Source organism: Myxine glutinosa, chromosome 10, assembly GCF_964187855.1.
Source record: "Myxine glutinosa chromosome 10, kmMyxGlut1.1, whole genome shotgun sequence".
NCBI lineage: Eukaryota > Metazoa > Chordata > Myxini > Myxiniformes > Myxinidae > Myxine > Myxine glutinosa.
In genome coordinates, this window is record NC_136270.1 from 66,334,258 (window position 1) to 66,359,856 (window position 25,599).

The 25,599-nt window shown below is 50.9% G+C and overlaps 1 protein-coding gene across 4 annotated transcripts in view; it reads right to left on the reverse strand.

Moving 5' to 3' along the window:
- The window catches only part of LOC137434149 (dehydrogenase/reductase SDR family member 4), a 106,004-nt gene extending 95,566 nt beyond the window's left edge, over positions 1-10,438 (reverse strand). For 2 of the 4 annotated variants that reach the window (XM_068126862.2, XM_078785744.1), the window contains exon 1: positions 10,216-10,409. In XM_068126862.2, the coding sequence (XP_067982963.2) occupies positions 10,216-10,349 (134 nt within the window). In that variant the 5' untranslated portion in view covers positions 10,350-10,409. Of the gene's footprint in view, positions 1-10,215 lie in introns of all 4 variants that reach the window. The other 2 variants (XM_068126860.2, XM_078785742.1) reach the window with 2 other exon arrangements.
- Positions 10,439-25,599: the final 15,161 nt, after the last annotated feature.

Consider the following 25,599-nt stretch of genomic DNA (forward strand, 5'->3'; position numbering starts at 1 on the left):
GATTATCACATGAAAATCTCTTCCTACACATAATACCAAGAAGGGAGAAAAGAGGGAAAAACCTGAATAGGCCGGTCCAAGAGTTGGCCGGTCCAAGAGTAGGCTGGTCCAAGAGTAGGCCGGTCCAAGAGTAGGCCGGTCCAAGAGTAGGCCGGTCCAAGAGTAGGCCGGTCCAAGAGTAGGCCGGTCTAAGAGTAGGCCGGTCCAAGAGTAGGCCGGTCCAAGAGTAGGCCCCAGGGCAGGCCCAGTAGTAGGCCACATGGCAGGCCCAACACTAGGCCCCAAGGCAGGCCCAGCACGAGAGGGTAGGAGTAGGCAAGTCCATGATTAGGCCCCAAGGCAGGTCCCAGTGGTGAGCAGCCAGAGTTCGATCAACGTCACCCTTCAGGTGGAGAGATTGCAGCTGGACACTCTACAACCCACCCGAAAAAGCACTCTGCCTTAAGCCTTCCTCCAAAATGGCCAATCACTCCTCTGACACCTTCCTGGCCACTCCCCCACCCCACAGCCAATCATAGGCTTCATACACATGGACCAAACCACTTGGTCTAACTCACAGAGGGGTGTGGGGGAAGAAAGAAGAAAAAGGTCACAAACCGTAACATCCCTTAGACGCAAAGGACCCCGTAGACGCAAAAGACCCCGGAGACGCAAAATACCCCGTAGACGCAAAAGACCCCGTAGACGCAAAAGACCCCGTAGACGCAAAAGACCCCGTAGACGCAAAAGACCCCATCGATGCAAAAGACCCCGTCGACGCAAAAGACCCCTGTTACGGCCTGAAGCACACCAAACCAAGCCTTCAATCACACTGTCTTTATTTGAGGATTATCACATGAAAATCTCTTCCTACACATAAAACCAAGAAGGGAGAAAAGAGGGAAAAACCTGAGTAGGCCGGTCCAAGAGTAGGCCGGTCCAAGAGTAGGCCGGTCCAAGAGTAGGCCGGTCCAAGAGTAGGCCGGTCCAAGAGTAGGCCGGTCCAAGAGTAGGCAGGTCCAAGAGTAGGCAGGTCCAAGAGTAGGCAGGTCCAAGAGTAGGCAGGTCCAAGAGTAGGCAGGTCCAAGAGTAGGCAGGTCCAAGAGTAGGCAGGTCCAAGAGTAGGCAGGTCCAAGAGTAGGCCCCAGGGCAGGCCCAGTAGTAGGCCACATGGCAGGCCCACCAGTAGGCCCCAAGGCAGGCCCAGCATGAGAGGGTAGGAGTAGGCAAGTCCACGAGTAGGCCCCAAGGCAGGCCCAACAGTAGGCTCCAGGGCAGGCCCAACAGTAGGCTCCAGGGCAGGCCCAACAGTAGGCCCCAAGGCAGGCCCAACAGTAGGCTCCAGGGCACGCCCAACAGTAGGCCCCAAGGCAGGCCCAGCACAAGAGGGTAGGAGTAGGCAAGTCCATGATTAGGCCCCAAGGCAGGTCCCAGTGGTGAGCAGCCAGAGTTCGATCAACGTCACCCTTCAGGTGGAGATTGCAGCTGGACACTCTACAACCCACCCGAAAAAGCACTCTGCCTTAAGCCCTCCTCCAAAATGGCCAATCACTCCTCTGACACCTTCCTGGCCACTCCCCCACCCCACAGCCAATCATAGGCTTCATACACATGGACCAAACCACTTGGTCTCACTCACAGAGGGGTGTGGGGGAGGAAAGAAGAAAAAGGTCACAAACCGTAACATCCCTTAGACGCACAGGACCCCGTAGACGCAAAAGACCCCGGAGACGCAAAATACCCCGTAGACGCAAAAGACCCCGGAGACGCAAAATACCCCTGTTACGGCCTGAAGCACACCAAACCAAGCCTTCAATCACACTGTCTTTATTTGAGGATTATCACATGAAAATCTCTTCCTACACATAAAACCAAGAAGGGAGAAAAGAGGGAAAAACCTGAGTAGGCCGGTCCAAGAGTAGGCCGGTCCAAGAGTAGGCGGTCCAAGAGTAGGCGGTCCAAGGGTAGGCCGGTCCAAGAGTAGGCCGGTCCAAGAGTAGGCCGGTCCAAGAGTAGGCCGGTCCAAGAGTAGGCCGGTCCAAGAGTAGGCCGGTCCAAGAGTAGGCCGGTCCAAGAGTAGGCCGGTCCAAGAGTAGGCCGGTCCAAGAGTAGGCAGGTCCACGAGTAGGCAGGTCCAAGAGTAGGCCCCAGGGCAGGCCCAGTAGTAGGCCACATGGCAGGCCCAACACTAGGCCCCAAGGCAGGCCCAGCACTAGGCCCCAAGGCAGGCCCAGCACGAGAGGGTAGGAGTAGGCAAGTCCATGATTAGGCCCCAAGGCAGGTCCCAGTGGTGAGCAGCCAGAGTTCGATCAACGTCACCCTTCAGGTGGAGAGATTGCAGCTGGACACTACAACCCACCCGAAAAAGCACTCTGCCTTAAGCCCTCCTCCAAAATGGCCAATCACTCCTCTGACACCTTCCTGGCCACTCCCCCACCCCACAGCCAATCATAGGCTTCATACACATGGACCAAACCACTTGGTCTAACTCACAGAGGGGTGTGGGGGAAGAAAGAAGAAAAAGGTCACAAACCGTAACATCCCTTAGACGCAAAGGACCCCGTAGACGCAAAAGACCCCGGAGACGCAAAATACCCCGTAGACGCAAAAGACCCCGTAGACGCAAAAGACCCCCGTAGACGCAAAAGACCCCGTAGACGCAAAAGACCCCATCGATGCAAAAGACCCCGTCGACGCAAAAGACCCCTGTTACGGCCTGAAGCACACCAAACCAAGCCTTCAATCACACTGTCTTTATTTGAGGATTATCACATGAAAATCTCTTCCTACACATAAAACCAAGAAGGGAGAAAAGAGGGAAAAACCTGAGTAGGCCGGTCCAAGAGTAGGCCGGTCCAAGAGTAGGCCGGTCCAAGAGTAGGCCGGTCCAAGAGTAGGCCGGTCCAAGAGTAGGCCGGTCCAAGAGTAGGCAGGTCCAAGAGTAGGCAGGTCCAAGAGTAGGCAGGTCCAAGAGTAGGCCCCAGGGCAGGCCCAGTAGTAGGCCACATGGCAGGCCCACCAGTAGGCCCCAAGGCAGGCCCAGCATGAGAGGGTAGGAGTAGGCAAGTCCACGAGTAGGCCCCAAGGCAGGCCCAACAGTAGGCTCCAGGGCAGGCCCAACAGTAGGCTCCAGGGCAGGCCCAACAGTAGGCCCCAAGGCAGGCCCAACAGTAGGCCCCAAGGCAGGCCCAACAGTAGGCTCCAGGGCACGCCCAACAGTAGGCCCCAAGGCAGGCCCAGCACAAGAGGGTAGGAGTAGGCAAGTCCATGATTAGGCCCCAAGGCAGGTCCCAGTGGTGAGCAGCCAGAGTTCGATCAACGTCACCCTTCAGGTGGAGATTGCAGCTGGACACTCTACAACCCACCCGAAAAAGCACTCTGCCTTAAGCCCTCCTCCAAAATGGCCAATCACTCCTCTGACACCTTCCTGGCCACTCCCCCGCCCCACAGCCAATCATAGGCTTCATACACATGGACCAAACCACTTGGTCTCACTCACAGAGGGGTGTGGGGGAGGAAAGAAGAAAAAGGTCACAAACCGTAACATCCCTTAGACGCACAGGACCCCGTAGACGCAAAAGACCCCGGAGACGCAAAATACCCCGTAGACGCAAAAGACCCCGTAGACGCAAAATACCCCTGTTACGGCCTGAAGCACACCAAACCAAGCCTTCAATCACACTGTCTTTATTTGAGGATTATCACATGAAAATCTCTTCCTACACATAAAACCAAGAAGGGAGAAAAGAGGGAAAAACCTGAGTAGGCCGGTCCAAGGGTAGGCCGGTCCAAGGGTAGGCCGGTCCAAGGGTAGGCCGGTCCAAGAGTAGGCCGGTCCAAGAGTAGGCCGGTCCAAGAGTAGGCCGGTCCAAGAGTAGGCCGGTCCAAGAGTAGGCCGGTCCAAGAGTAGGCCGGTCCAAGAGTAGGCCGGTCCAAGAGTAGGCAGGTGCAAGAGTAGGCAGGTCCAAGAGTAGGCAGGTCCAAGAGTAGGCAGGTCCAAGAGTAGGCCCCAGGGCAGGCCCAGTAGTAGGCCACACGGCAGGCCCACCAGTAGGCCCCAAGGCAGGCCCAGCACGAGAGGGTAGGAGTAGGCAAGTCCACGAGTAGGCCCCAAGGCAGGCCCAACAGTAGGCTCCAGGGCAGGCCCAACAGTAGGCTCCAGGGCAGGCCCAACAGTAGGCCCCAAGGCAGGCCCAACAGTAGGCTCCAGGGCAGGCCCAACAGTAGGCTCCAGGGCAGGCCCAATAGTAGGCCCCAAGGCAGGCCCAGCACAAGAGGGTAGGAGTAGGCAAGTCCATGAGTAGGCCCCAAGGCAGGTCCCAGTGGTAGGCAGCCAGAGTTCGATCAACGTCACCCTTCAGGTGGAGAGATTGCAGCTGGACACTCAACAACGCCCCCCACCCAAAAAAGCACTCTGCCATGAGCCCTCCTCCAAAATGGCCACTCACTCCTCTGAATCACCATTCCTGGGCACTCCCCCGCCCCACAGCCAATCATCGGCCTCATACACATGGACCGAACCACTTGGTCTAAATCACAGGGGGGTGTGGGGGAAGGAAGAAGAAAAAGGTCACAAACTGTAACACCCCTTAGACATAAAAGACCCCGTAGGCACAAAAGACCCCGTAGGCACAAAAGACCCCGTAGGCACAAAAGACCCCGTAGGCACAAAAGACCCCGTAGACACAAAAGACCCCGCAGACACAAAAGACCCCGTAGACGCAAAAGACCCCATAGACGCAAAAGACCCCGTAGACGCAAAAGACCCCGTAGAGACAAAAGACCCCGTAGACACAAAAGACCCCGTAGACACAAAAGACCCCGAATACCCAAAATCTGTGTTATGGTGGGTGGATTCGCGCGACAGATGTGGGTGTGGTCCGGCAGCTCGCCGACCATTCAGTGCATGTCTCTCGTGGACATGTCGCAGGCAGAGCCTCCACTGGGTATGTGGGGGGCCTCCTGCACACCTCACGTGGGGGCCCTTTCTATTGGAGGGTTAATAAGATGGAGACAGATCTTCAGGCAAAGAATCCATTCATACCTCGGTTCCATAGGGGGTTAGCGAAGTACGAGAATGACCAGCTCTGTCTGTCTGTCTCTGTGTGTATCTGTCTTTCCACACTATCATGGGTAATGTATTGTCATATCTCAGTTATGCCTGTACCGATTGTAACCAAACCTGATAGGATAGTAGTATGGATCAACCAGAGTGTGATATGTGGCCAACAATGAACTAAGTCAAATGTAAATTGCTGTTCATCATTGCCAGGATAGCTCATGTGGGTCTAATGCCGAGTATCTATCTATAATTCCAGTAATCTCTGTCTGTCTGTCTGTACGTCTGTACGTTTGTTTGTTTGTCTGTGACCGCTGTTTCTCGACAACTACCGGTCCGATATACTTGAAACTTGCCAGGTATATTGCTGGGGACCCGAGGATGTGCCTTTTCAAGGTTTCATATTAATCGGACAATTACTTACCGAGCTATGTACAAAAAACGATTCAACCAATCAGAGAGCAGCGAACGATCGCGTGTGCCGAACGTGGCGGGCACACTCTGCCTCGGATGGCACATTTGACAGCGTATTCATTTATTTCACGTTTGCAAACTATGTTGGCGTTAAACTATGTTTTACAACTAATAAAAACGAATTTGCGATTCATTCGCTTTCCTGCGCGTTTGTGCACGCGATGGCGATTTCTTTACCAAACTCCGGAAGCCGTTCGCTTTGGACCAAACCATTGCATGTAAATAGAGGGGGGGGGATTGTCACCACTCGTAAGCCGTTCGCTTTGGACCAAACCATTTCATGTAAATAGAGGGGGGGGATATAATTTTAGATATAGATATAGTACGGGCATGCCCTAGTGTTAAGAATGAAGATAACGCTGACTGATGTCCTAAAGGTACTTCCACAAGATGGAGGAAATGACGTAAAATCGAGTAATAACTCATAGTAAATTTCATTCGATTTATTTTGAGGTCGTTAGAAAGCTATTTAACAAGTAATAAAAACATTTTTTTAAATGGGAAAGAATGTAGGGATGTTATTGGAACAATTATGGAAACAAGAAGAAATTAAAACTGCGATCAGTGAGGCCCCGATCAGTGATGCCCCGGGACCAAGACACCCCATTCTGATTGGACAAGTGTGTTACAAAGTCCTTGACAATGGCAGCCCGGATCCGATTACACAAAGTTTGAACTGAATCCATCTGAAAAATGAAGGTGGTGGTGCATTTTATAGGTTTTTCATGAAATCCAATTATGGCCACCATGCCACATGACCTATGACGTCATCCAGAGGATTATCCAGAGGATTAACACATTAATTATCCATTTATGAGGATATACATCAAGTCAAGTGGCATACTATAAGTGGTCCAAGTTTCAACTCAACCAATCTAAAAATGAAGGTGGAGATGCATTTTAAAGGTTTTCATGAAATCCAATATAGCCACGTTATGTGACCACGCCATCATCAATTTTGATCAATTTTGTTTTAATTTTCATTGCCAGACCATGTAACCAATCAAAAAATATATAATATTTAAGTTTGTATTGAAGCATAGATGCCACAAAAAATGTTATGTGTTAATGGGATAAAAAAAAAATTCACCTCAACATAGCTGTCAAACCGCTTCACTGATTACGTCATCTTGTACAACTTTTTTGCACCATGGGTAGTCGATCATAACCTGACAAGAATCAAATCGATAGCATTTGCGGTTTCGGAGAAGAAGATTTTTTAAGTTTCCGTTTTAATCCAAGCTGGTTGCCATGGTGATTGCAAAATCAATATTCGGAAAAAAGATGGAATCAATTCCCATTGGCCCTAACATTCCTGGAAAGTTTCAACTTGATCGGAGCAACAGTGCCGGCTTCCACAAAATTTGGCGGAAAGAATAATCTATCTATAATTCCAGTAATCTCTGTGTGTGTGTGTGTCTGTGTGTGTGTGTGTGTGTGTGTGTGTGTGTGTGTGTGTGTGTGTGTGTGTGTGTGTGTGTGTGTGTGTGTGTGTGTGTTGTCTGTGACCGCTGTTTCTCGACAACCACGGGTCCGATATACTTGAAACTTGCCAGGTATATTGCTGGGGACCTGAGGATGTGCCTTTTCAAGGTTTCATATTAATCGGAGAAGTAGTTACCGAGCTATGGCGATTTAGCCGTTCGCCGTTCGCTTTGGCTTTGCGAATGGACCAAACCATTCATGTAAATAGAGGGGGGGGGGGGGGGTTCTGTGGTCGTTCGCTTTGGCTTTGCGAACGAACCAAACCATTTCATGTAAATAGAGGGGGGGGGGGGGTTCTGTGGTCGTTACTGCCACGCGGTTTGGAATGTTTTTCCGAACGGGCACCCACGTACGGGCACGTCCTAGTCTATCTATAATTCCAGTAATCTCTGTGTGTGTGTGTGTCTGTGTGTCTGTGTGTCTGTGTGTTTGTCTGTGACCGCTGTTTCTCGACAACCACGGGTCCGATATACTTGAAACTTGCCAGGTATATTGCTGGGGACCTGAGGATGTGCCTTTTCAAGGTTTCATATTAATCGGACAAGTAGTTACCGAGCTATGGCGATTTCTTTACCAAACTCCGCAAGCCGTTCGCTTTGGACCAAACCATTTCATGTAAATAGAGGGGGGGGGGGGGGGATTGTCACCGTACTCGCAAGCCGTTCGCTTTGGCTTTGCGAATGGACCAAACCATTTCATGTAAATAGAGGGGGGGGGATTGTCACCGTACTCGCAAGCCGTTCGCTTTGGCTTTGCGAATGGACCAAACCATTTCATGTAAATAGAGGGGGGGGATATAATTTTAGATATATATATAGTACGGGCATGCCCTAGTAATAATAAGTCCAATAACAAAAGGAGTCCCATTCTCGAACAGACTTGGTCCCCGAATGATCAATAATTATACTTGGGAAAAAATCAGTCTGTTTAAACATAAGATACAGGGTTCTATTTTAAAAGTCCATCTATCTTTCTGAATTGGATGAAGAAGATGTTTAATGTGTGGCAGCAGGAACCATTTATGATTTTAGAATAAAGAGTGACGGGCATATGGAAGGAGAACACAACCAACAACAGCAACAACAGCTCAGCCACGAAAGGTCAGTTTTTCACATGTTTCGCTGTATTTTGTACACCGCACCTTTCCTATTCCATCTCCAGGCGCTGCATAACGTCATTGCCGGGCACCGAAGAGGGCCCGGCAATAATGCACGCTGAAAGGGAGTACTCAGTTTTCACTCCGCTTTCTTGTTTGTTTGTTTCCTTGTTTGTTTGTCCAGGCGATATCTCCTTTGAGCGAGGAAGCTGAAATTTCGGCACAATAGTGAGCAAGTCCTTTGGCAAAAACAATAATATATATATTTTTGAACAATCAATTAATTGATTATTTACTTAATTTATCATCTATTAATTAAGTGCTTATTTATTTCCTTTCTCATCTGGGCAATACATCAGGCACCTTTTTGAGCTACGAAGCTGATATTTATAAACGACAATGACCAAGTGATTTGGCTGTATGGGCTATTTTTTATTTATTGATTAATCAATTATTTAATGATTCGATTAATGCCTTCATTAATTTTTTTTTAAGTTATAGATTCGGATGAAACGGTGGTGGTTTAGGTATTCTATTAGTCGATTGATTAAGTTTCTAATTATTTGATGATTTTTATTGATTTATTTTCATTATTAATCATTTATTTATTTTCTTTCTCATCTGGCCAATATCTCAGGCACCTTTTGAGCTAGGAAGCTGATATTTGGACATGACAGTGACCAAGTGATGTGGCTATCAAGGATATTTTTGATTCATTGATTAATCAATTAATTGATTAATTATTTATTAAATAATCTATTAATTATTTAATTTTTCCGATTAATGAATTATTTAATTAATTTCCGAAAAGTTACAGCTTCGGATGAAGCACTGGTGGTTTAGGTATGCTATTAGCCAATTTATTAAGAAAATATTTTATGATAATTATTTATTGATTTTAATTATGCAATTAATCAATCAATTATTGTACACATCTCTCTCCCAATACAGTCTCTATGCACTGCATGGCGGTATTGCCGAGCGCCGAAGGTGCGCTAGTGGATGTTCTTTATTTATTTGGCATGGGGGCAGTGTACTTTGAATGTATTTGTACTTGTTTCATCCTCTGAGATTTACAGATAGATATTCCATGTGGTTGTGAAGTGCAACATGATGTCTTTGATTAAATCCGTCAGTGAAGCGATTACCAGCCGGCAGGCATGCAGACTAGTGTTATTGGAAACGTCTATGTTGCACAACTGTTCTTTCGAGATGATTTAGCTGATGTGGGAGGCCCCTCTTTGTGGGCGGCACCCTGCAGGTGAATAAAAACAAATAAATAATCACATTGGGTGTCCCTGTTGCACATCCTCCCCTTCCCGAGTGAGTAGTGAAGAAGAGTACATAAATAAGAGTGATGTTTATGCAACAAAGGCATGATGAACCAAATGGCCTCCTCATGCTTCCTGTAAGTATTTAAAGTTTAATTAACAACTTTATGAGCACGTGCAGTGTGTGTATGCAGCATGTAGAGCGACAATGATAATTTTTAACACTGAGCATTCCGTTTGATGTTCTTCTTCAGCACGTACACAACACAACACTTGCATTTTTAACTCAACTGGACTATGTCCAGCTGAGTTTTTGTCGACACCCAGTGTCCGTCATCCGTCTGTCGTCTGTCTGTCTGTCGTCTGTAAACAATTCGACGTCTACGCTCTAGAAGTCACAAATATTGATCAAATTCGATGAAACTTGTTATGCAGCATCTTTAAGACATAAACTAGTTTGGGATTGCATTTGGGCGTTGCACGCCCAAAAATGGGCGCGGCAGGGCGGCCATATTGAAAAATCAATTTTTGTCAATCTGGTACTTCCTCATGTAACTAGAAGGCTGAAACTTGGTGTGTAGACAGTATGTAACAAACCTCAACACATATATTACGGGTTTTGACGATGTCCGAAAAATGACCTCATCGTGACCAATAATTTGACTGCGACTCAATCTTTTCTAGTTTCCTGTTTAAACGTGAGATACCTTCAACGTTACTGTACTTCTTTAGCACATATAAACTATATAGTTTGTGGTTCTATTATGCATATTCTAACCATATTGATATAGACCAGTTGAGTTCAGGTTCCCTGGAACCTCTGGTTTAAATCGTTGCTCCTCCTGCCTTACCCTTCGGTGGATCCCGTCACCACGGCGACCTTTCCGGCAAGGATTCCCGAAGACCTGGCGGTGGAAAGAGCATCACGTCCAGACGTAAACATTTTATGCTCCCGAAGAGCACTACACACGAAGCGGATCACCATGCCATGCGTCTTTCACAACTCCGTCTCGGCCACGTCCCCGAAGTTTATCTTAACCAATCGTATATGGTGTGTCAATTACCAATCAGCTTGCTAGCGCTTGCCAAGCCAGCCGTTCCTTATGCTTGCCTGCTCGAGTGCTTAAGCCGATTGGAAAATGGAACATACGCCCCTGATTCTAATTTTGCAGTACATACTTTATACTCGCTCTGTGTAAAGTTACATATATATAAATTAAGTAATATTACATATATATATATATATATATATATATAAATATACAGACCGATTAAAAGGGTTATGTTATATTTTAATACTTGTGCCGTGAACGTAGCAGAGTTCAAATTTAGCTTGAGTCTTGTGACAGATACACGGAAAGCTAACACTGGGCACTCAGGACATAACCACAATGTTCTCCCAACAAGAAGTTAGCTTGATAGTGGGCTGGGGGGGGGGGGGGGCCCATGTACTCAATTTCAAAGTCGTGTGCAGTTCATGTTAATTTTGGGCAAACACTATAAATGTATTCTACTGGGTCCTGCTAATCGTAAAAATGATGTCGCTGTGGCGGACACGAAAGCCCACTGGCGTGGTGACATCATTCCGCGCACCAAGCGGGCGGCGGCCACACCCGAGGGGTAGGCGTGGCCTCAGGATATACACTGGGCGCGCAGCCCGGAGTGCGCCAGTGCTACAGTGACCTCTTGTGAATAAAGACTCTTTTGTTTAACCGCGTTGTCCGCTTCCTCCTTGGTAGCAAGTAAGCGCGCGTAGCACCGCGCCTTAATTGGTGACCTCCGAAGTTCTGGTCAGCCGTCGCTGACCACCCGACATGGCAACCAACGCGGTAGCAATGAAGCTCCCCGAGTTCTGGGAAGCTCAGGCGGAGACCGCCCTGAGGTTCGCCCCGGTGCCGACAGCGCACCACAGGCACCCACCCACGCACGTCGCCCCGGAGCTTCGCACTGCGGAGTATGTCTTCGTCCGGCACGATGCCCACCGGACACCACTGCGGCCCCCGTACGACGGGCCTTTCCGCGTGCTGGAGACCGGGGTGAAATACTTCACCTTGGACATCGGCGGTACTCCCGACCGCGTCTCGGTGGATCGACTCAAGCCGGCCCACCTCGACGTGGACCACCCACCGCCGGTGGCTTGGCCCCCGCGTCGGGGCCGCCCCCCGGTGGGCGGACCCCCGGCACCGCCCAGCACCGCCGGCACGCCGCCCCCCGGTCCGGCACACATCCCGGGTACAGCCGGGGGCATCCCAGCTGGCATCCCTGCACCCCGGAGGCCGCCGGTCGCCAGAGGGCGCTTCGGCCGGGTCATCCGTTTGCCCCGCAAACTGGCCCTCCAGGTGCGCGGGAATTCTGGGGGGGCGCGTTTGGCGGACACGAAAGCCCACTGGCGTGGTGACATCATTCCGCGCACCAAGCGGGTGGCGGCCACGCCCGAGGGGTAGGCGTGGCCGCAGGATATACACCGGGTGCGCAGCCCGGAGCGCGCCAGTGCTACAGTGACCTCTTGTGAATAAAGACTCTTTTGTTTAACCGCGTTGTCCGCTTCCTCCTTGGTAGCAAGTAAGCGCGCGTAGCACTGCGCTTTATTGCCATGCTTTTCTGTTGACCTTTAGTGGCCTTGTCTCAAGGTCAAAGTTCAAACGTCATTACGGGGGGGGGGAGGGGTGCCCATGTACTCAATTTCAAGTTCGTGTGCAGTTCATGTTAATTTTGGGCAAATACTATAAATGTATTCTACTGGGTCCTGCTAATCGGAAAAATGATGTCGCCATTTTTTTCTGTTGACCTTTAGTGGCCTTGACTCAAGGTCAAAGTTCAAACGTCATTACAGTGACCTTACTTCATTCAAAGTATATCGACATGGGTACCAAAATGTGGCAAATTTCACAAGGAACATTGATTATGACATTTGTTTTGTCATTTGCCCTCTCAGATGTTTGCGATATCCAAATTAATAAGCAAATGACCTAATTAGAGAAAAAATATGCATAATTAACATATAGTCTTCACCATCCACATAAATCCCATCACTTCGCATTATTATTGAATTAGTCTGGTCTGTTGGGGGGATTTTAAGGGGGGATTGTGCAAATTTGTCTACAAGCATGAAACTTGGCACACTTGTAGTTTGTGACCTGCTGAATTCAAATCTGCCGGGAGCCAAAGCCAATTCTCAATGGGAGTGCCATATTTGACACTTAAAAATGGCCACCACTCAAAAACTGACTTTTCCGTTACTAGCCAACCAAAAGTCACATAATTACAATTAAAAGCACTTTTCTAGGGTTTTGGACCTCACTGATTCTAAATCTGATGTCTGTTTGACAGTAGCCTTGACAGGAAATTTTACATTTTTTAAATTTTATGTTTGACAATTTTTTTAAATTTTAATTTTTTTATTTCAATATTATTTATTTTATTTTATTTCATGAACATGGGATTGTGAGTTCTGGACCTTTGAGCCCAGATCTCTAGAGACTCAGGTGGTCCCTCAACACCAGAGCAGTAATTGGAGTATGACTTCTGTCTGAGGAGATACAGACCCATGACAGAGACCTGGTGAGCATAGCGAGTGCGCTTTATATGATGCTCATGAAGCACAGACTGGGCACGGCCAGATGTGAGGACCTGGGCCTGAGTAAGAATGTTGCTCCACCCAGAGTCCCGCAGCAACTTACCAATAATCTGGTGCATTTTGTCCTCTATGTGTAGAGCGCCCATCATCAGGACCAGCTTATCTTCCCCCATTGTGTCAGGGAATGACCACTGCAGCTGCTTAGCGATGGCATACAGAGGCTGGTCACCACCAAGCACAGGAGTTTGACCAGGGTTGAGGGCCTCTGTGCTTTGCATTGTGAGATGCATTGCATGTTTCATCATAGAAGGTGTGGCTGCTTTGTCAGGGAACAGAGGTAGAACCCCTATCAATGCCTTAGGCTTCACAGAGTCATCACTCATGAGTCGGGAGTTGTAGCCTGACCAGGTGATGACTTCACCTTCTGGCAATGTGTCCTGTTTCAGCACTGTGGACACATGTGCCATCCAGGACTCATCCTTGAATTTGGCTCCATGTAGCAGATTATGAGATGGCCGAGAATTGAGATCTGGAGTACATGGTACATGCAAATCATTGCTTGAGAATTCAGCTGGCTGAACCACTGTGTAGGATTCAGGAAGTTGTGGTACAGTAATGTCTGTAGGATCCAGCTCGATAGAGGGTCGCTGTACTCCTTGGTTGTCCCAAGACAGGTGGTTTGTCACGCTGATTGCTGTCCCATGGAACTCATCATGGGAGAAGTTACCTTGGTTGCTGCTATCCAAGTTGTCCACATCAAAGGTCACGAAGACCCCACTACGGATGTTTGTGGGCAGCACAACTCCATCCTGGACAAACTGTTTGACGTGTGCTCGTGCCATGGATCGCCTGATCTCCAAGACACGACTGTAAGACACAGAAACCCCAAAGGCATTGGCATTATTGATCTCTTTCTTCCGCCTACCCTCACCATGCAGCTTGAGGCCCTGGTACAAAGGGAAAGGGGTCTCATGTTCTTTGTTGTGACGGATGTTGCTGGACTTTGTGGCATGATGTGAACCACTGCAGGTATTATAAATAATCTGCTGGGCAATGGTGCTTGCAACTCTTCCCCTGCCTTGTACCTGCGCCTGCAACTCCTCATTGTTCTGTTCACGCAAGATTGAGGGGCCCTGGAGCAGGATGTTGAGGAAGCTTCTCAGCTGTCCAGGGATGGGAGATGTCAGGGAATCAGAGGCAAAATAACCAGTAAATGGTTCTTGCCTCTGGAGACAGCATTTCCTAAGTATTACTGCTGCTCGCATCAACAACAAAGCATCATCCTGACCTATCTGGGACTTATGGGCTTCAGCTATTAGATCTCCAACGTTCTGGTTGCTAGAGATATAGACTTCCTTGCCCTGGGAGAACTCTGTCGACTCAGGAAGCAGCTTCAGAAGATACTCCTTGAACTGTGTGGCATGTGGTTCCCTGGTATCAGAACAGGGAATTCCCTGTTGCTCCACAAGTGTTCTATATAACTGTCACAAAGCAGACAGTTTGAAGACTGAGTCAGAGTCCTCGACTAAAGCAACAATTTGCGCAATGGCAACTTAATTGAAGTGAGGGGCAGGAGGACCTGCAGATGATCTGCGATCCTCAGCACGAGCTGAGTCTCTCAGGTGCAAGTAACACTATACATGATAGTAAGTGTCACCAGCATGGGCATCAGCTGCGTGGGCAATCAGTTTGCCCAGAAGATTGAAATTGTTGGTGCTCTGAGCCCAGGTCTTTAAGTTTGTGTCTACATTAAATGTTTCAACTTTACGTAGATTCTTTTGGTCCTGTCCCTCACATATTATGCAACAAGGAGACTTCTGAGGAGCAGAAGACACTGCAAAACTGGACCGTAGTTTCGTAGGTGAGTTTTGGTCACTAGAATCCTCTTTTTCAGTGAACCTTCTCAGGCGAGAGTTACTGCAGTAGGTTCTGCAAACTTTGTGATATTTGGCATTGTGTGTCTGAAGCGTCTTAGCAATGCCCTGGCCCTCATCAAGCTGAGCCCATGACACTTTCAAACAAGAAGGCATGACACCAATGGCTTTAAAACCATTCAGATCTTTCTCAATTGAAGCAAGGCCCTCTTCCGTTGGCGTCTGCAACCGTTCATCCTTTTCTTCTTGGCAGACACAGCAAAGCTCCCAGTTGATGGCATCCATCCTTGCCATCCACCACCAGTACAGCTAGGACTTCTATTCTCTATTCTTCTATTCTATTCTTCTATTCCCACAGCAGAACGACAGGCACCTGAAATAAAATAAAATAAAAAAAATTTAAATAAAAAAATTAAAATTTAAAAAAATTGTCAAACATAAAATTTAAAAAAATGTAAAATTTCCTGTCAAGGCTACTGTCAAACAGACATCAGATTTAGAATCAGTGAGGTCCAAAACCCTAGAAAAGTGCTTTTAATTGTAATTATGTGACTTTTGGTTGGCTAGTAACGGAAAAGTCAGTTTTTGAGTGGCGGCCATTTTGAAGTGTCAAATATGGCGCTCCCATTGAGAATTGGCTTTGGCTCCCGGAAGATTTGAATTCAGCATGTCAAAAACTACAAGTGTGCCAAATGTCATGCTTGTAGACAAATCTGCACAATTTTTACCCGAACAGACCAGACTAAATGCCAATCATCAGTTACCATCTCAAATGTGTTCTGCTGGATCCTAAACTGGAAAAATATGTTGCTTATTGTTTTCTGTTGACATGTTCTTGATATTAACTGTCCTTTGACATGTACTTGACTTTACTTACCTTGACACAAGGTGAAATGTCAAATGTCATTTTAACCATGTGATGCGATCAAGCAAAATAAGTCGGATGTGTAGAATATAGATTTTTGGATTCAAGTTCCCAATGCTTTTCTTTATACTGTTCATTCATCATGCTCATTTGCTCATGTTGGTCGGGTTTTTAGCCATTGTTAGTATTTTTAACATTTAATTTGTTGCCTAAAAACACAAAATTGATTATGGCAGTTGTCCAAATCACTTTGCTTGTAAAATAAATTTTACAATGTGTGTCAACAATCACCATTAGATGCACATAGGACCACAATCATAGTAATGCAGAATTGTGGCAAAAATATGCTCTTTGAACTTTGACCTTAGTTCAAGGTCACAAGAGTCACAAGAATATTGACAACATCAGTCAGCTAATAGGACCCAGGATACATTTGTGATTAATTACTAACAATTTGAACATTTTCTGGAGACGGGATGTACTAGCCATTATATGTATAACCGGATATATGTTTAATAGGGTATTGTAGCGGTTACCGCAGGATGCACACAATCGCCTTGCACCGGCCAGAACACGGCCAGACGCGCCTCTCCCGGGCATGCCCGGACTCACTGTTCCCGGGCACGCCCGAACCTCCCGGGCATGCCCGGTCTCGTCTTTCCCGGGCATGCCCGCTCTCGCCTTTCCAGGGCTCGCCCAGAGCGTCCGGGCATGCCCGCTATCGCCTTTTCAGGGCTCGCCCAGAGCGTCCGGGCATGCCCGCTATCGCCTTTCCAGGGCTCGCCCAGAGCGTCCGGGCATGCCCGCTATCGCCTTTCCAGGGCTCGCCCAGAGCGTCCGGGCATGCCCGCTCTCGCTTTTCCAGTGCTCGTCCAGAGCGCCCGGGCACGCCCAGCCTCGACTTGCCAGGCCGCAGCCAAACACGCCCGGGCAGGTCCAGACTCGCCTTTCCAAGGCTCGCCCTTGACACCCGGGCATGCCCGGTATAGCTTTTGCCGGGCAAACTTCCCGACATAAATGTGTATATATATTGCTGCCCGATAAACGGGCTTGTCAGAATACCTGAGCTGTTTTGTTTCAATAAAGCAACTCGGACGAATTCCGTCTTTGGTCGCGTCAATTCTTTCGACTCGCGTTGGAGCGCAGTTCCTTCATTGGTGACCTACCGACATGGATACGGCAGTGACGCTTAAACTGCCTACCTTCTGGAAGGCTCACGCGGCTGTTTGGTTCGCTCAGGCGGACTCTCAGTTCGCCCTGCGAGGCATCACCGCGGACGACACCCGCTTCCACCATGTTGTGGCGGCGCTCGGTTCCGCCACCGCGGCCCGCGCCTTGAGCCTCCTCGAGCACCCGCCAGCTGCTGACAAATACGACGCGCTGAAGACACTCCTCCTCGACGCTTTCGCCCTCTCACCGGCAGCACGCGCACGGCGCCTGCTCGCTCTGCCCGAGCTCGGCGACACGCGCCCGTCCGAGCGCATGGACTATATGCTCTCGTTGCTCGGTGAGCACTCTCCGGATTTTCTTGCCCGCGAGCTGTTCCTTCGCCAGCTGCCTCACCCGGTACGCCTCGCCCTGGCTGGCACGTTGATCACGGATTCCCGCGCCCTCGCCAGGGAAGCCGATAAGATCTCCTTGGCGGGCCAGCACATCGGCGCGGTTACCTGGAGCCCGCCGCCGTCCGAGGCGACGCCCACGACACCCGAGCACCCTGCGCGGTTGGAGGCCGAACTGCCGGTGCAACTGGCGGCCGCCACGCCGCACCGCCCGCTTCCGACACGACGGCCGGGGCCTCCACCTGACCGGGCGTGGTGTTATTACCACGCCAGGTTCGGACACAAGGCTCGGACGTGCCGGCCCCCGTGCACTTTCGGCAGGTCGGGAAACGGCCGGGCCGGCGTTCATTCCCAGCCATGAGCGCCGGCCACTCGGGCAACTTGCTGTTTATTCGGGACAAAGCGTCTGGGCGGCGTTTCCTGTGTGACACCGGCGCCCAACTGAGCGTCATACCCGCCTCCGAGCAGGACAGGCGGGACGCCGTTTGCGGCCCCTCTTTGGTCGCTGCTAATGGCTCAGCCATACGCACTTTCGGCCCACGCGTCGTCACCCTCTGCTTCGGCAGCCAGCGTTTTCAATGGACTTTTGTGACCGCCTGCGTCCCCATGGCTTTGCTGGGCGCCGACTTCCTCTGCGCGCACGAGCTGCTGGTCGACGTCAAACATCGTCGCCTTGTCAACGCCGAGACCTTCAGCTCCCTGGCGTGCATGATGAGCAGCTCCGCGCCGACCGAACTGGCGTGCACCCTCCCGGCAGCGAACGAGTTCGCTCGCCTGCTCGCGGAATTCCCGGCCCTCACGCGGCCGACGTTTTCGGCCGTCGCGGTGCGGCACGGGATCGAGCACCACATACCCACTACGGGCCCGCCGGTCTACGCCAGGGCCCGCCGCCTCGACCCGGCCAAGCTCGCCATGGCGAAGGCCGAGTTCGACGCGTTGGAGCACCTCGGCATCGTGCGGCGCTCCGATAACGCGTGGGCCTCGCCACTGCACATCGTGCCAAAGCCGGGGGGTGGATGGCGCCCGTGTGGCGACTACCGCCGTCTCAACGACGCTACCACCCCCGACAGGTACCCGATCCCGCATATTCAGGACTTTTCCGCCCGTTTGGCGGGACGGGTCATCTTTTCGAAAATTGACCTGATACGGGGCTACCACCAGGTACCTGTCCGGGCGGCCAACGTCCCGAAGACGGCCGTCATCATGCCGTTCGGCCTGTTCGAATTTTTGCAGATGCCGTTTGGCCTCAAGAACGCGGCCCAGGCGTTCCAGCGCTTGATGGACGGCGTGCTGCGCGACCTGCCGTTTCTTTTCGTCTATCTGGACGATATCCTCGTCGCCAGCACGTCCCACGCCGAGCACCTCCTCCACCTCCGAACACTGTTCGGTCGCCTCAGCGAGCACGGCTTAATTGTCAACCCGGTCAAATGCCACTTCGGCACGACGACCGTTGACTTTTTGGGCCACCGCATCACCAAGACCGGGGCCGTGCCGCTGCCGACCAAGGTCGAGGCCATCACCACGTTCCCGCGTCCCCGTTCCATCAAGGCCCTCCAAGAGTTCCTCGGCATGGTGAATTTTTATCACCGATTCGTGCCCCGCACTGCTCAGCTCATGCGGCCCCTTTACGAGGCCCTCCGGGGCAAGCCGGCCAAGCATGACATTGTTTGGTCCGCGGCCATGGAAGCGGCCTTCGCCAGCGCCAAACGGGCCCTCGCCGACGCAACGCTGCTGGCTCACCCGGTGCTCAACGCGCCCATCGCCCTCACTACGGACGCCTCCAACTATGCGGTGGGCGCCGTCCATGAGCAATGGGTGGACGGGGTTTGGCAGCCACTCGCTTTTTTCAGCCGGCAACTCCGGCCGAACGAGTTAAACTACAGCACGTTCGACCGCGAGCTGCTCGGGCTATTCCTGGCCGTTCACCATTTCCGACACCTCCTGGAGGGCCGCCCGTTCACGGCTTTCGTCGACCACAAGCCGTTGGTCTACGCAATGGCTAAGGTCACGGAGCCGTGGTCGGCCCGCCAGCAGCGCCACCTCTCCGCCGTGTCTGAGTTCACCACGGACATCCGGCACGTCGCCGGCAAAGACAACGCCGTGGCCGACTGTCTTTCTCGGGCCAGCACGAACGCGGTCCACCTCGGCGTGGACTTCGCGCTCATGGCGGCCGACCAGACCACCGACGCCTCGGTGCAGGCACTCCGTGCGGCGGACACGGGCCTCCGCCTGGCCGACATTCCCTTCGCGGGCACCGTCCTGCTCTGCGACATTTCCCAGGGCCAGCCTCGCCCCATCGTGCCCGTTTCCTGGCAGCGCCGCATCTTCGCCTCCATCCACGGCCTTTCTCACCCGGGCCGGAAAGCTTCTCAGAAGCTGGTGTCGGCGCGTTTCGTCTGGCACGGCCTTCGACGAAACATCCGCGACTGGGCCAACGCCTGCACGGCCTGCCAGCGGGTCAAGGTCCACCGCCACACCCAGGCCCCGCTGGCACCTTTCGCTGTGCCTGAACGGCGTTTCGACCACGTCCACGTGGACCTGGTGGGTCCCCTGCCCCCCTCGCGGGGGTTCACCCACCTGCTCACCATGGTGGACAGGACCACCAGGTGGCCGGAGGCCGTGCCCCTCGCCTCCACCACCACCGCTGACGTGGCGCAGGCATTCATCGCCACCTGGGTCGCGCGCTTCGGCGCACCAGCGGACATCTCGTCCGACCGCGGCCCACAGTTCACGTCTGAGCTTTGGGGCGCGGTCGCCCGTTCGTTGGGGGTCACGCTGCACCGCACCACGGCCTACCACCCCCAAGCCAACGGGTTGTGCGAGCGGTTTCACCGCTCCATGAAGGCCGCACTCATGGCCGGCCTTCAGGACGACGGTTGGGCCGACCGGCTGCCGTGGGTCCTTTTGGGCCTTCGCACGGCCCCCAAGGAAGACCTCCAGGCGTCCGCCGCCGAGCTCGTCTACGGCCAGCCGCTCCGCGTCCCGGGCGAATTCGTGCCCGACGCTACCAGTCCCTGGTCCGCCGCTCGCCAGCGCTCGGACCTCCAGGAGGCCGCCCGACGATTTGCCCCCATGCCGACGTCCCGCCACGGTGGCCCCCAGTCCTACGTCCCCCCGGCGCTTCGCACAGCGGAGTACGTCTTTGTGCGTCATGACGCGCACCGGGGGCCACTCCGGCCGCCGTACGACGGGCCCTTCCGGGTCCTGCAACGGGGCGACAAGTCTTTCATCATCGACTTCGGCGGCCGGCCGGACCGGATTTCTGTGGACCGCCTCAAACCGGCGCACATGGACGTCGACCGACCACCACGGTTGGCCCTTCCTCCGCGGCGAGGCCGCCCCCCGTCCACAGTTCCCCCCGCTCGACCACCCACCACCATGTCGGACCCCTCCCCACGACCCTCCAGGGGTCGCTTCGGCCGGGTCATCCGGACCCCCCTTAAATTGACCCTGCCGGTGCAGGTCGATTCTGGAGGGGCGTGTGTAGCGGTTACCGCTGGATGCACACAACCGCCTTGCACCGGCCAGAACACGGCCAGACGCGCCTCTCCCGGGCATGCCCGGACTCACTGTTCCCGGGCACGCCCGGTCTCGTCTTTCCCGGGCATGCCCGCTCTCGCCTTTCCAGGGCTCGCCCAGAGCGTCCGGGCATGCCCGCTATCGCCTTTTCAGGGCTCGCCCAGAGCGTCCGGGCATGCCCGCTATTGCCTTTCCAGGGCTCGCCCAGAGCGTCCGGGCATGCCCGCTATCGCCTTTCCAGGGCTCGCCCAGAGCGTCCGGGCATGCCCGCTCTCGCTTTTCCAGTGCTCGTCCAGAGCGCCCGGGCACGCCCAGCCTCGACTTGCCAGGCCGCAGCCAAACATGCCCGGGCAGGTCCAGACTCGCCTTTCCAAGGCTCGCCCTTGACAACCGGGCATGCCCGGTATAGCTTTTGCCGGGCAAACTTCCCGACATAAATGTGTATATATATTGCTGCCCGATAAACGGGCTTGTCAGAATACCTGAGCTGTTTTGTTTCAATAAAGCAACTCGGACGAATTCCGTCTTTGGTCGCGTCAATTCTTTCGACTCGCGTTGGAGCGCAGTTCCTTCAGTATGCTAATTATGCATATTTTTGTCTCTAATTAGCTCATTTGCATATTGCACAAAAAGGAAAGGTCAAATGATGAAACAAATGTCATAATCAATGTTCCTTGTGAAATTTACCACATTTTGGTACCCATAGACTGCCAGGTGTTCCAATTTTTCATTTCATTTCGTGACCTGAAAATCGGGTGGGCGTCAAATTGGCATGATAATATTAGTCTGGTGGCAAGAGTGGTCAACCAGACACGGTCTGCTATAAAAGGTTGTTTTATATGGTTGGATTCCTTAGACCCCCAGCAACAACTTCCAGGTGGACAACCTTTCCAACAGGCTACTGTAACTGTGCAATTCAAGATGGCGTCCAATATGGTCGCCATATTTTTAAATCTCCATATTGTCGTCAATTGTTGTCTTATTTTCATGTGTAATACTTTGTTTCTCTGGTTTTCAAGGTCAGGGAATCTATTTATGATGGTTTCAGAGTGATATGATGTGTTTTATGCCATTTGTCTCATAAAAATCATGTGGGCAGAAATGTCCAAAACTGTGTGATCTGTAGTGGTGTGGCCATTGTGTAGTGTGCATGTAGTCTAGCATATCAGAAATTTGCATGTAGTGTAGCATATCAATAGCTTGTATGTAGGCCTACTCTAGTTGCTAGTATGCATAACATGGTGGTGGTTTTGCTGTTGCAGGTGATTGCATGAGAGGTACGATGATGACCCAGGCAGAGAAACGGGTGGTGGAAGGAAGCTTGTCACTGAAAAAGGAACCCAAGAGGAGACGCCAGGACACTGACATTGACTACACAAAGTGCATAATATGTCAAGGACTTGGTGCAAAGGGACTATATAATATTACAACAACAGACAAACTAGTTTTGGCCATGAAGGCTCGACAAGATGAGACATTTGAGAGACTCAAATATGATTTGGCTACTGGTACATGGCTGACAGACAAAATGCCCAATGGCACAGTAAATGTAGAAACTGGTACACGAATGAAAAGAGTTACAAACTTGCTGAAAAGAAGAACATTCGAAGCAGTGATGCTGAAGACTTGAACCAGCCTGGGTGCAGTACCTCTTCCCAGCATTCAAGGTTAACCAGGACCAACACACCAACATTTGATGCGAAGAATGCATGCCTCATCTGCAACAAACGGTGGATGCGTGGCAAAGAGCCAACATGCAAAGTATCTACAGAAAACAGTCAGCAAAACATCATAGATAAGGCAAAGCAACTAAACAGAGAGGACATTCTCTTCAGACTGGTTGGTAAAGGGCATGACATGGTGGCCAATGATATATCATACCACAAGCCATGCATGGCTTCATTCAAAGCACATCGTGTCCCCACTGGGAAATCTACAACACAAAACTTGTATGATGTTGCATTTGAGCGACTCCTAGAACAACTACAGACCCCCCTTTTCCATGACATGTATGGGTACTTGGTGAAGTCACTGCGGGACCAATACAGGGCCATTTTATGAGAGCTAGGAGTAAAAACAGCAGACTCGTACCGATCTATCACCCTCAAATTGAGGCTGCAACAGAAGTATGGCAAGCGAATTTCCATCCTCGATCAAACATGTGGATCAGGATTCATTTGCGCATCAACCATACGCCTTGGTGATGCACTGGAGAAACTGAAGCACCTAGAAGTAGCGCAACATGAGGATGAAAAGCATCGTACACTTCGGCATGCAGCAAAGATACTCCGAGCAGATTGCAAGCAATGCAAAAGACAATGCCAAAATGAACAGTCAACAGAGATTTCTTTTGCAGCTGCTGCCAGACTTATTCCTGATTCCCTGTTCAATTTCACAGCTATGCTGCTCAGTGAGACACCAACAAAACTGCAGGAATCTGGGAGAGTACTGGTCAACCAGCCAACAATAGAGAAAGCCCTCATTGCATCACAGCAATTGCTGCAGCATATTGCTGGTGTACCCACCCCATTGGCAATAGCCACGGCCTACCATGTGTTCAACCAGACATGCAGTAAGTCCTTGATCATGCTGAACAACAGGCTTGGACAGGGTATTAGTTATGAGCGCTTGCAGCGTCAACTGACTGTTCAGAGTGCCAACATCATGCAAAAGGTAGTAGAACATGGTGTGTACATCCCAGAGGGCATGAAGCATGGAACAACACATGTCTTCGCAATGGACAATCTTGACTGGAAGAAGAAGACTTTGGGAGGGGGAAGTTTTAATGCAACAAGAGCAATCATCATTGAAAATCCGGTGACTGCCAACCAGTCAAGGAGAGGGGAGGGTGTCACGCTCTCTGTTGCAACGTCTGGAAGTCAGAAGACCCTTTCTGATGTCCCAAATGCAGACTTTCCTATGTGTTACATATCTGGCAAGGGTAGACAGAAGTCCAGGTCCCTCAGTGGCATCAGAGATGTGGAGAGTTTGGCGACTGCATCTGATAACTCTGCCAAAGTGATGCTACTTGTGTGGCGACTAGGAAGAATGGCACCAGCATCACAGCTATTGAATGTGCCATCAGAAGAAGTCTTGCCTGGTTTTTCTGCTTACTGTGGAAGGCTATTACCACACAAGGATGCCAGCAAGATTGGGTATCTGCCTCTAATTCCAGCTTCTCCAACTAGCCCCTGTGTGCTGAAGGAGGAGATGACAAGATTAGTGAATACCTCACATGCACTTGGTGACAGATGGACGATCATTACTGGTGATCAAGCCACATATGAACTTGCAATAGTGATCAGGGACAAACACAGACAGGAGTTCTCCAATGTAGTTTTGCTCCTAGGAGGCTTTCACCAAGCACACAACTATGTGAAGGCAATCTGCAAGATCATCAGGGACTCAGGTGCAGCAGATCTTCTTGTGACAGCTGGTCTGTGCCAGAAAGGGACAGCAAACAAGATTTTTGGTGAGAAAGGAGACTATTATCAGACTATGCATGCCATCAGAATCCTCAGTGAGGCCATATGGCATATCTACTGGGAGGCATTTGAATCATGGGTAGCAGACAGAGACACCACACAGTGGCAAGAGGGCATTGAGAATCTCGTGGAGAAGCTGCTTGAGAACAATGCTGCCACAACTGAGCAGCTGCAAATGACCGAAAAGTCCCAACCACAAATAGCAGCTCTTCAAAATCAGATGCGGGACTTCCAGAAATCCCTAGACCACTATCCCACAGCTATATTCTGGTCCAATTTCCTGGATATGGCTGACATTCTGCACCGATTCATCTACCATCAACGAGAAGGCAACTGGATGGGCCACCTGTGTGAGTCAGCAAGGATGCTCCCCTATCTCACTGCAGCAGGCCACTTCAAGTATGGTCAACATTCTCTGCCTCTGTATTTGTCAGATATGAAGAAGCTGCCCATCACTGCTCCTGAAGTTCACACGGCACTGATGCAAGTAGCATTTGTTGGAAGGAGAACTACTGGCATCCACAATGCTGTATCTCCTGACATGCTCCTCGAGCAGACCTACAATGCAGATGCCAAGGAACAGAGTGGGCTGGATGGAATAACACTCAATGAGGCTGCCCAGACCAAATGGGTCTACACCAAACCTGTCATGGCTGCGATCTCTGCTGAACTGAAGTCAATGCTGCATCTCACAACTTCAAACCCACATCATGAGTCTGGTCCAACCCGAGTGGCAAGGGATGCAGATATGGTCCAAAAAGTGATAGCAGCCATTGAGACCAATCCTTTCTCAGCAACAATGACAGCTCTGGTGAACATATCAACAGGGCAGCATGCAGATGCTGCAGTGCAGGAACATCTCACAGGTGTGAAGGAACTTGGTCTGAAAGCACTGTCCAGTTCCATATCTGGTTATCAGAAGAAAACAACCATTGTGAAACTGAAAACATTCCACACCCAAAATGCAAAGCCAAAAAAGTCGACAGGGAAGAGTGCAACAGGCAAGAGTGATGAAGTCACTGCCCTTCTTCGCATAACACAGATCAATGCCAGTGGTGGAGACGTCGATGTCGTCAACCTTATTGGCAAACACGAGTGCAGTAAAGTACCCCCATCTTTATTCAATGAAGATGGAACCATGAGGGCTGCAGGTACAAAGGCTAGTCTAGTGAAAACACTGAAGGAGGAGACTCAAGTGACCAGTGCTGATATTCTGCCACAAGGAGACTGGAAGACGACAGTTGTGGTTGATGCAATGCATGCCATATGCCATTGGTCCTTCAAGAAAAATGAGACATTTGGAAACATTGCTGATCGCTACAAGGAGCAGCTGCTGAAAGATGTGCCTGCTGGCAC